The sequence below is a fragment of the Phascolarctos cinereus genome, unplaced genomic scaffold (genome assembly GCF_003287225.1).
Source record: "Phascolarctos cinereus isolate Bilbo 61053 unplaced genomic scaffold, phaCin_HiC Scaffold_4;HRSCAF=312, whole genome shotgun sequence".
NCBI classification, from domain to species: Eukaryota; Metazoa; Chordata; class Mammalia; order Diprotodontia; family Phascolarctidae; genus Phascolarctos; species Phascolarctos cinereus.
Genome location: NW_027555847.1, coordinates 74414783 through 74426963, shown reverse-complemented (window position 1 = coordinate 74426963; position 12181 = coordinate 74414783). Strand labels below are relative to the sequence as shown.

Genomic DNA, 12181 nt, shown 5'->3' with positions numbered 1-12181 from the left:
GCATAAAAGTAAAAATTGTCCAACTTATTCCAGGTGTACTTCCTCTTGTACAATCTAGTGTCAAATAGAGTGGGAGAAAGCCATGAGTGATAGCACTGGCTTTTTTCCCTTCTGTTAAATAATGTGGTTAATTTGACAGGTTTGTCTGCAAAAACTGATTTGCAAATCGTCAAGAAGAATCTGTTGTGTCTGTTTTCCCCTTCAACCTTCTTCTAGATACCCCAAGGCAGAGATGAGCTAGTTGCTGTGAATGAGAGAGAAATGCTCCAGTGTGGAAATTTTTTTCTTACAGACCTGAACTCTAATACATAGGTATGAATAATCCATAGAAGAAGTAATCTACACTGGCTGTTGGCACATCCACATAGTGGTACGTCAGGCTGAAACTCACCAAAGAGGCTTAGTAAAGAGGAGAGGGGACAGATTATGTTACCCTCCAAGCATGACCCTCTTCCAAGGCTGCGCTCTGAGCTTCAGCAGGGTTCTCAATCACTCTTCCTGTCTGGCCAGAAAAGTCCATTGCTACGAGGGAATTCTCGGACACACTGCGCTGGAAAGGAATGGGTCAGGCTGTTTTAAAACTTGCAGCGGCACACATAGGTACTAAATAAGCATCGTAAAAATAGAAAAAAAAATTCTGCTTCTGCCCCCCCCCCCCACAAATGTTTAGATTGTGGCAGTTGAAAAGTCTTTATTTCCTGAAAGGAGAAAGTTTCCCATCTTTGTTTCAAGAGATTTCCTGTCTACCATTGTTCTACAGTTTGACATAGGGACCAGTCATTTTGCCACCTTAGACCTCAATGTTCTCATGTGTAAAATAAAGGCCCTCAAGGTCTGTCACCCTACGGTCTTTGGTTTTCCAACTTAGGGAAGAGGGCTCTTGGTCAAGTTTAGGGTTTTTTCCCTTTAGATGAGTGTTCTTTCTATTATCAGAGAAATGAACCAGGATTAGTAGCTCTTCTGGGGAAAAGTGCTCATGGAAGCTGAGATCAATCAATATAGAAGGACAATCTGCCCCAGGAGGCAGGCCTCTCTCCCTGTCTTGGTCTCCTGGGCTTCCCTGCTCTTTTTCTCCTCAGAAAGCATCATTGTAATGTGACAAGAACTCAACCCCCACCTTCCAACAACATGTATTAAATGCTTGAAAGGAGAAGATAATCAAGAAAAAATAAATCCAGTTTCCAGTCACAATAGGAAGGAACTAAGGGAGGTACATTAACTCCTTCAAGGGGTTAACTGGAGATAGGGTAGAGTGGGGAAGGCCATCTCTTGATAGGCAAAATCTTAATTAGGAAGATCTGGATTCAAGTCCTGCCTTGGACATGTATGAATGGGATGGAAAGGAGCATTTATTAAGTGTGCTGTGTGCTATGTGCTAAGTACTTTACCAATATTACCTCATTTGATCCTGACAATGACTTTGTGAGGTGTGTGCTATTAGCCCATTTTACAGTTGAGGGACCTGAGTCAGACAAAGGTTAAGTGACTTGCCCAGGATCACACAGCTAGTAAGTGTAGGAGGCTAGATTTGAACTCAAGTCTTTCTGCCTCCAGGCCTAGCACGCTATCCATTTTGCCACCTTGCTTGCCTTGGGCAAAAATTTTAATATCCTTCAGTGTCCAAAGCAACATCTAAGATTACAAATTAAGTGACTATCTGCAATGGTAGAGTGAGAATCACTCACCAGGAAACTTCCTATACCAGCAAAATCACAGATCCAGTAAAAAAAAAAATTTAACTGTTCGTACAGGAGAGATACTGTATCATAACAATCTATGAGAATTACTGTAACCACTTCTATGCCTCGCTTACCGCTGGAGAAAAAGCAGAGTACAGGAAAGTACATAGCCTGTGGAGTAAGATTTTAAAAAAAGAAAAAAAAAAGCAGGGCTCAATAGCAGAAAAAAAAATCAGTAGACTTAAAAGTCAGGGGAGATGGAGACTCAAATACTGCCCTGCTACCATCTAGTAGTCTGACCATTGTTAAATCACTTGCCCTTCTCAATTTCAATTTTCTCATCAGTAAAATGGGCATGATATACACAGTACTGACCTCATGATGCTGTTCTGGCATGCCACAATGTACCTCAAGCACTCTTTGAACCTAAAGATCAGCTAGTATTATCATTACTAAAACTATTCAGGAGAGTTGACCACTCATATTCATATTTCATAAGTTAATACAGATGGAAGAATAGGGCACAGGGAAGGAGGAGTCCTAAAAGCACACAATAATCAAGAAGTCAAGATAGAAAAGGAATGTTGAAAGAGAAAATAAATTCGGATAAAATGGAAACGCCACAGCTAGACTTTTCTGTTATGTGCGATCTGCTTTGACGAACGTGGAATAAACCAGAATTCTCCACCCCACCACCTCCCCACACAAAGTAAAGAGGTCACACCAGTACTTACCACCGGAGCTGAGAAGTGGGAAAGCCAGGCTTTCCTCTGCTGTGGAATTCTGTAATTCTGATAAAGGAGCATGCCGTACTAGAAAGAACAGAACAAGGTCAGTGACAGAGATATTTTTTCAACCCAAAAGTCATCACACAGTCGAATTTCATTATGATGAACGAGTAGTATTGAGGACAGTTCTAACTGGCTAACATGCTTCACGGCATAGAGGGCGGCTCCAGCGCAAACGTCACTGGCTTCGGGGCCAGCGGGTCTAGACTCAAATTTAACTTCTTATACGCGCCACCTGTGTAACCACAGGCAAGTCACTTAACCTCTGCCTCAGTTTCTTTCAATGATATTAAGTTGTTGACAAAAGGCTTGATGTCAAGAAAAATTTTCTAAGAATGAGAGCTATCCAAAATGGAGGCTGGGCTGCCTTGGGAGGTAACAGAAGGTTCCCCCTCATTACGGGTCTTGAAGGAAAGGCAAGATGATCACTTGTTTGGCATGCTGTGGCAGAGGGTATTCTTTCGGGGCCATGGCCATGAAGTCTGTGATTCTGTGACTCTCAGGATTGGTAAGGTCAGAGGTCAGAGTACAACCTGCATATCCTCTACAATGGAACCCACCAGTGGTCCTCCAAATTTGGTCAAAGACTTCTGGTGAGGGGAAAGCCTCTCCATTCCCTGAGGTCGCTTATTCTACTTTAGGGCGGTTCTGAGTGGGAGATTTTTCCTCATAATGACCCATCACTCCTAGTTCTGTCTTCTTGAGTGAAACAGGACAACTCTAATCTCTCTTTCACAAAACATTCCTTTAATTCTTGAAGACAGCCAACATGGAGCCTCCAAATTCAAATGAAATGAGTTTCTTCACCATTCTGGTTGTCCTCTTTCTAGATGTTCACAAGATTATCGACGTCTTTCTTAAAATGCTGCATCTAGAATTTACTACAATAGTCTGGATATTGTTGGACCAAAGAAGAGACTACTACATCTCCCTAGATGCAAACACCATAATGGCTCTCCAAGCATTTCAGATTTCATTAACTTTGGTGGTCACCATATCACAGGTCCCCTCGCTCCCACTGTCTCTCGGGGCGAGCACACTATATCCAGGCCCAGGACAGCCAGCTCATCACTCATAGCTGGGGCCTCGGATATCCTTTCTGCCACTGCCCGTGATGCTCACTGGGCCTGAAGCCTCAACCCCCATCATCATCCTTGCTTCTGGATCTTGTCATCAACCTCAGGGCAAATGTCCCATATCAACACGGGGCAGAGCGGTCAGGTGGGAATGACTAAAGGCCATATACCCACCACTGCCCATGGCTAGAGGCTGCCACGCTCACTTTGACATCCAACACCTAGAAGGAACTGAGGAGACCCTACAAGACCAAACTCTGAGGCTCAACTGGTCTTTCTCTAAGGCACAAACTTGAAAGTGACAGAATTCCCTAGGAGGGGGATCAGAGAGCTATGCTGCCCTATTCATCCATCAGCTGGGTCATGGGACACGTCTGGACACCCTGGCCCCTGCTGTTTCTTTCCCTACAACCATCCCAGAGAAAAAAATTAACAAGACAGGCACCCTGACTCTGACACACGGGTCCCCTCACTCCTACTGTCTCCTGGGCAAAGCAGAGACCTGGAAAAATGCCCAGAGCCTCTTATTAGGAAAACAAATATTCTTCTCTTGCCCTGGAGGGTGCCAAAGATTTCTCCCTCGCCACACTGCATGTAACATATTCCTCACCACTACTACTAACTCATATTGAGCACCTCCAGATTTTTTTCGTAACTATTTAGCTATGCCTCTACCATCTTGTACTTGTGAAGCTGATGTTTTGATCCCAACAGAAGATTGTTATTCCATGCTGTTTTAACAGTATCTAACCAATTACTTCTGGCCAGAATTCTGACTCTGGCATCAGTGTTAAGTAAGGTTAAGTGTTATGAGGAGGGCAGTATGAGGGCTGTAATGGCACCCATGAAAGCCTCTAATGTACTGGGTAGACCGCTCCTGAAGGAGTTATGGAAGAATATGGCCAACGGTTGCACAGAATGAGGAGTTGTGGCTAGCTTACCACCTGTCAGAGAGTATCCACATCGATTAGCTTATAGATCCCACAGGCCTACCTAATTATAGTGCTATGATCTATTTTTTGCAGCATTTTACAGTTTGAAAAAGCTTCCATATGCATTTCTCTCATTTAATGCTTAAAACAATCCATTAATTGGTCAGAGAAGGCATTACTATCTTCATTTAACAGATAAGGAAAAATTGAGATTTAGAAAGATTAAGTGGTTTACCCAAAGTCACGCAACTAGAAAATGAAGGAGCCTGTACTCAAAATCATTTCTTTTGACTGTAGGTACATTGTCCCCTACATTGCTTGGGGCTACAACCATTGTATAGGGTCCAAGAGTTTTAACTTGGGTCTAGTACTTTATTAAAAAAAAAAAAGGAAATATTATTCTTTGTCAATTCAAAGCATACACTTGGGACAAATTTGTTTTAAAAAATTCTTAATTTCCTCATACTTTCAAAATTAACACATAACTAGCAAATAACTTTTCAATCTTCCTTGAATAAGTTAACTTGCATAAGCCAGAAAAGCTATGATTTACTGTTAATGGGTCTAGAAGATATAAGAATTGTTCAGGTGTAGAAATCCAAGAACTGAGTTAGGTAATGTCAAGCAGAGCTTTGACAAATTAGATTAACTGTGATTCTCACTTTTAGACATCAGGGTCCCTAGTTTGAAGATCATAATTAAGTTGTATTAAAAGATGACTATTTCATTTCATTAAGTTCAGGCTGTCTCAAACTCAGATGGGAAAAAAAATGACACTCTAAATAAACTTCCTTACATTTGTAGGGTAGGCAACTGCAGACTGATGGATTCTTTTTCACTTTTATAAAGGCCAAGAGATGAAAGACACATTCTTATCTTCAAAGACCAAATTAGGCTAATAGATACTTCAATTGACTCCTACCTTCCAAAAGCTTCAGAAATCCTCTCTCTTAGATTAACAAATCAACAGCTAAATGTTAGAGCAAATGCAAAATATTTTCTTCAGATTCCTCTATGAAAAATGCTGAGATAGTCACAATTAGAATATAGTTCCTTGTTCCCCATCACTATGACAGTCAGATTTCACCATTTATCATCAGGAGAACACACAACTTCACCAAGGGAAGGCTAAATTTTCTATCCACTATTGGTCAACTGTAACTCTGAATCACAGTTTCGCATCTGTAAACTCTGATGATGAGAAGTAAATTAAAATGCAGCCAGAACTTCATCCCTGACAGATGACAAATATACCTATGCCTTTCTCTTGTACCTCTCATTACAGTGTCCTGGTTATTTGGGACAGATCTGGTCCAGAGTTCTCTCCCAAAGCCTCAGCATAACAGGGCATTAGCCCTGAGATATTGGCTGTGCTGGCAAGTATGACCAAGCTAAAAAGGCTTTGAGTAGACTTCCCAAAAGATGATGTGTTTATTGTCTCAGGACCAGGTAAGCTAATTTTGTGTACAAACTTGACCAACAAGGAAGAGGTTTTCTTTTATTTTTTTGCCAAGGCAATTCATCGGTTAAAGATTATTTATGAGTGAATGGAAAGAGTAGAGTAAGCATTTATATCGTGCCTGGTCATGTACAAGGTACTATGCTCAGAGCTTTTATCTCGTTTGGCATGAAGGATGGGGTTACAATCTATGTTTGAAGGAATACCTACAATCATTAAATGAACTTTCTTAAGTATTAAAAAAAAATTCTGTGTCCTCATTTGACTATAAGCTCCCAGAAGGCCAGGACTACACCTTATTAAATGTTGAATCCCACTGGGCATGGTGCTATATGTTTGTAGTCTCTGTTAGTGGGAGACTAGATCTGGTAGGTCACTTGAGCTTGGGAATTCTGAGCAGCAGTAGGACTAAAGCCGGTTCGGGTCTGTATAAGTGTGGCACCAAATACAGTGAGCCCCCAGGAATGGGGGCCCACCAGGCTGCCGAAGGAGAGGTTGGAAATAGAGCAAATCATGTGGCTTCCATGTGGCTCAGCACTGGGACTGAGCCTATGAGTGGTCACTGCACCTCTAGCCTGGGCAAGATAGGGAGACCCAGTCTGAAAACCATGAAAACCAACGAACGAACAAACAAACAAAAAGACAAACTAAAAATAAATGTTGTATGCCCTGCAATGTACAGCACAACGCTTGGCACACAATGGATACTTAATGATAAACATAGGTTGAGTTTAAGTGGATTTTCTTGATCAGATATACATTGTAAGATGACCAATATGGACTTTCTGTCCTTTCTTCCCTCCAGTGTTCAGCCCAGGGCCTGGCACATAGTAAATGCATGATAAATACGTGCTGCCTGAAGACGGTCAATAAATCACCATGGCACAGGTCATTTAAAGTCCACTTGATATATGTGTCCTAGGAGTTGCTAATGACTGCTCTAAAGATCAAGAAACTGACTGATCCGGAGGCACCTTTAAAATAGGGTACTGATGTGAAGCTAGGAGAGTTACACAGGATTAACATTAAGGCTTAGATTTCTTTCTTTGCTAGTCCTTTCAGGAAAGGAAATTGGAAAATCAGAGCCACATACAAAAGGGGATTTAAAATGAACTTATGACATAAGAACTCTGATCAACATGCTTGAGGAGCAATGAAGATTACCTACTTTCTGACAGGCAGTGGTGGTCTACAGATGCAGAATGAGACGTTTCTGGACACAGAAAATGTGGGAACTTGTTTTGCTTGACAATGTATATTTGTTAAAAGAGCTCTGATTTTCTTTTCTTTCTTTTTTAGCAAGAGAGATAGAAAATAAATGCTTAAGTAACAAAAATCATTTAAAAATAAAGTTTACTTATAAAAATAAAATTTTACTCCGACTTTCTAATCTGTCTGTGTCTGTCTGTCTCTCACTCAGAGAAGAAAGATTTTCTCTATATAAAGATTTTCTCTTCTGCACCTCTACTTCCTGCCACTTCGTTGTTTTATCCGCTAAAATAGCAGAGGCTTTTTCAAGCTAAATTTTTATCATCCTTGCTCAGCCTGACAACGGGTTAAATTAAAGAAGCATGTTTCAGCCTGGGTTAAACAACCTGAAGAAGTTGTAAGCTCATCAGTACTGCTTGGGATAGAAGTAAGAGGAGAGCTGGTCAGCATTTATATGGCCTCCCTCCCCCCACTGGGTTCATCTGCCTTTTCCTCTCATTTCTCCTGGCTGCCCTAAGCTGGGGGTGTGGGGCTATCAGTTCCTTGATGTACCTCCAACCCTGAAGGGAAATGTTAGTGAGTGACTGGTTTTGTGCCAGATCCCTGCCCTAGTCCAAAGGTTGTCAAAGTCCAAACCTGAATTTTGAAAGGGAAGGCATTTCTAAATGTCATTCACTTGCCAGTCACATTTCTCTCTCTTTCAGTTTGCTTCCTTCAGAAATACAGGAATCTTTCACCCTGGACATCAGGGAGTTACTGAATAATGAGAGACCTACTAGGAGATACAGGTTCTGGTTTTCTTCACCACTGTTTGCTGTTGTTCTTTATTAAAGATTAATAAAATTAAATTAAATTAAAAATTAAATGATTAATAAAGATTTCTGATACATCAGCCCACTTAGGAGGACCCAAAATATACTATAATTTCTTCCCTGATTTAGAGTGGAAAAAATATTAAGGGGCAAAGGCTACCCAAGCCATCATCTGGTCCAGGGGTTGGGAACCTGCAGCCTTGAGGCCAAATTCCAAACCGTAAAGTTTGGATTCAGTCAAAGGGCTGCACTTGAAGGCCAAGAGGCCACATGTAGCCTCAAAGCCACAGGTTCCTCATCCCTGATGATCCAACATCCTTATTTCACATAGGGGGAAACAAGAGTACTGAAAGGGGAAGAGTCACAGCTAAGTGTCACACTTGACAGGATCACAGCTTCTGAGCTGGAATGGCTCAGAAGGCATTAGGTTAGTAGTTAAGAGTTCTTTCAATTGGACCACATATAAAAATGATTTTATAGCTACTTACCTAAAGATGGGGGAAGTTGTTAGAATAGGGTAATTAGGGGAGAAAATTACAGTGTCCCTATAAAACTTCTGTTAGTAGCAAACTTTCCTTCTGATGTATTTTCCTCGGCAAATCTTTAATTTTACCTTAGTTTAATACGGTTTAAAAGTGTATTACTTAATTAACATTATGATTTCCTCTACAGTTTTCCTAAGAGCTGTACTGTAATGTAAAGAAGACCATATCTGGAGTGAGAAGACCCAAGTCAAGATTCCAGTTCTGCCATTTACAAGTTGTGTGACCTTGGGCAAGTCAATGAGTGTCAATTTTCTCATCTGTAAAATGGAGAGAGGTAGAGAGGCACTATCTAAGTCAAGATCAAAGGAGATAAAATGCAAAGGAAACAAAAAACAAACAAAAAAGCCCCTTATAAATATGAATAGCTTTTATGATTTACACAAAAGACAATGTGGGAGAGTGGGTAGAGTGCTGGACCTGGCACGGGGACCCAAGTTTGGAAAGTGTCTTCAAAACTTATTCACTGTGTGACCAAGGCCAAGCCATCTAACATGTCTGAGATGTAGAATGAAGACAATACTCACAGTACTTGCTTCACAGCATTTTTGTGAAGCTCAGATGAAACAATGCATTGTGAAGAGCTTTAGGAACACTGAAGTCCTCTATCGATGCCAGCCATTATTATTACTAACGAACACCCTTAGTTCTAGGAAGGCCTGATAACACTGTATTACTAAAGGATAAGGAACTTTTTCTAGTTCTATTCTTCCTTAAACACAAGTTATCAAACAGTCCAGGATACCTATTTAATCCCAAATCAATCCTCATATTTTTGGTCCATCGGTCTCAACATCTTCCCATCTTGTTTTTCTTTATCAAATCACCAAGTATCTATTGGAAATTTTGATCCTGTTGTCCTGTAACTACCTCAACTTCAACATGTCCCAAAGAGAGCTCATTGTCCTCCCCACAACACCTTCTCCCTCCTCCGGCACTCCCTAGTTGCTTTCAAGGACACCACCATCTTTGAATCTTCATTCTCCCTCATGCCACCTGGCAAACAGTCGCCAAATCTTGTTATTTTTAACGCTATACATCTCTTGCCTATGGTCCCCTTTCCTCTACTTACACAGCTACCATCTTAGTAGCTCAGGTCCACATCATCTCTTGCCTGGATTACAGTAACCTCCTAAGTGGTGTTCCTGCTCTCAAGTCCACTTTAATCCCTCCTCCACACAGCTGCCAAAATGGATGCACACATGTCTGAGCTAATTTAGGTGATGTATTCTTGGTTGTCAGGCTTCCAAAGAGACATGAAAACTATGAGATTTGAGTCATACCAGACTGGGTCAGACCAATGGTCTGATGTTCTCCAACAGTGGTACCAAGAGACGTCCTAGTCTCCAGGGAGAATATCTAATTGTATTTCCACAGCACTAAAAGGCTCGGGTCCACTAAATTTAAGTTGATTTTTTGTTCTCAAATATGGTAGACATCAAAACAATGGCTCAGTATTTACAAGGAAAAACATATTAACAAACTTCTATTTTCTATTGAATCAATAAACATTTATTAAGTGCCTACCATGCTCCAGGCACTATGCTAAGCACTGCATGTGGCTGGCTGTTAAATGAGAAATAAAATACCTTGAGGAGCCTAAATGCCGTCATCCAACACGTTCTGTTCTGTTCATCTTCAGCACACAGTAACCTCAGGTCTTTTGTCTCATTCCTTACTTTGTTCAGCTACAAGAGGACAAATGAACTTCAGTCAGTGTCACTATGAAAAAGAGCAGTGGAACATATTAAAAAAAATAGAAACAATAGTTACATAAACTAAGAATAACTAATTAGTGACAGATATATAGAAATGAAAATGTAGCACCAGCATTTAAAGCACCATGGCTATACATCCTCTTCAAGGGAATTGGCAGATTATCACTGCTGGTAACCAGGGTCAAAATGGAAAAAGATGAGTTACGAGTGACAAGTTAAAGTTATGCTCTAGAATATGGTCAAGGAAAAATTGGAGGAAAGGACTGATGCTAAGGGTGAGATCAGGTATGGGAGAACCACTTATGGTTGAACTCTGGAAAGCATGGGTGGGAAATAATGATAAATAAGGCCTATCATTAAGCCAAAATTATAGTCAGGTATCATTGGCCAACATCATTTTAACAGTTTTGGGAGGGGGAAGTTAAGTGTGTAACTACAAGGTAAGAGTAAATATCTCAGAATGGTATTTGTAACCATGGAGAGGTTGCTATGGTAAGCACTTAATACCCAAGTGGAATGACTTTTACTAATACTAAATGGTGATTGCTGTAGTGAATGTTGTATAGGTATTAATTCATGAATATCCTACGAATGAAGAGACAGAATCACAAGATCACAGAATGTCAGTGTTGGAAGGGTCCCGAGAGCCATCTAGTCCAAATAATACCTAAAAAAATATCCCTTTTCACAATATGTGACTAAGATGTTATTTGGCCTTTCCTTGAATTCCTCAAATAGTGGGGAATCCACCACCTCCCCAAGGTAGCTCATTCATCCCAGACACCTCTAACTGTTAGGGAATATTCCAACGTCATACTTCGTTTTCTGAATTTCACTGGCAAAGGGTAGAAATGATATAGGAGGCACAGGATTGAGCACCAAGATACAGTCCTCTATACTGCCCCTGCCAACCCTGTTCGTGTAAGACCAACTATGACCTCTTGCCTACTGGACACACACAATTGTAATTATTTGAAGATGGTTCCTCAACCAACAAAAACCACATGAGGTCAAGTTCTTGCATTTCACAAGTGAACAATGATCGATGTAAGTTACTTCTCAGGAGGGTGGTCTTCCCTCTCAGCTAGAGCCAATTCACAGAACCAAGGGACTTCTGGTACAACCCACTCCTGAGAACATTTCCACTTCCAATTATGCCAAGTAATTAGCTAATCTCTGCTTCAAGACCTCTAATAAAAGGGATCCCATGACCTCCTGTGGCACTCTATTCCACTTTGGTGTAGCTCTCATAATTTGGAATTGTTTCCTAATATCCAACTTAAATTTGCCTTAGTTCCTACTAACGTGCTCAAATGCCTCTTCCACAGAAAAGCCCATCAAGTGTCTGAAAAGTACCCTCTGAATCTTCTCTGCTATAAGTGAAACAGCCCCAATTTCTTTAACAAAAAAAAAAAAAGATTCTTCTGCAGTGTGACACCGAGGCTCAGGCTTGAGAGGCCTATACCTCATATAGGGCTACTGTCTCCCCTGATCTTATCAAAAGCAGCTTTGTTCCCAGAAGACCTGTTAGTCAAGGAATCTCCATAAAGTTATGTAGGGAAATCTGGGAAATCCTTGTGTGTGATCAGGTAGCAGAGACAGAAAAAAAGAAAGAAGTCAAAATGGGCTAGCAGGACGCTCTAAAGTAGCTCTAAAGTAACAGAAATGAATGAAACTGCTGCCCATGGAAGAATAACATGCTGGCCTCGTGTGCACTGAAGGATAACATCTATGCAACAAGAACTCTATTCCTGGTGGGGCTACTTGAACACATACAATTGAGAGAGATGAGTTTCCACAGACTTAGAGTCTAGTACTCTACTTCCTTATTATACTTAATTGTCGTTGAGTTGTTTCAGTCATGTCTGACTCTTTGTGACCCTGTCTGGGGTTTTCTTGGCAGATACCAGAATGGTTTGCCATTTCCTTCAGCAGCTCATTTTACAGATGAGGATGCTGAGGCAAA

At 40.9% G+C, this 12181-nt stretch overlaps 1 protein-coding gene across 6 annotated transcripts in view; it reads right to left on the bottom strand.

Annotated features, from left to right (window-relative positions):
- The window catches only part of GRB10 (growth factor receptor bound protein 10), a 284264-nt gene that overhangs the window by 10353 nt on the left and 261730 nt on the right, over window positions 1-12181 (bottom strand). For all 6 annotated transcript variants that reach the window (XM_020981302.2, XM_078152260.1, XM_078152261.1 and 3 more), the window contains 3 exons: window positions 10087-10185; window positions 2414-2491; window positions 434-550 (listed from right to left, as the gene is read on the bottom strand). In XM_020981302.2, the coding sequence (XP_020836961.1) occupies window positions 434-550; window positions 2414-2491; window positions 10087-10185 (294 nt within the window). The remainder of the gene's footprint in view (window positions 1-433; window positions 551-2413; window positions 2492-10086; window positions 10186-12181) is intronic.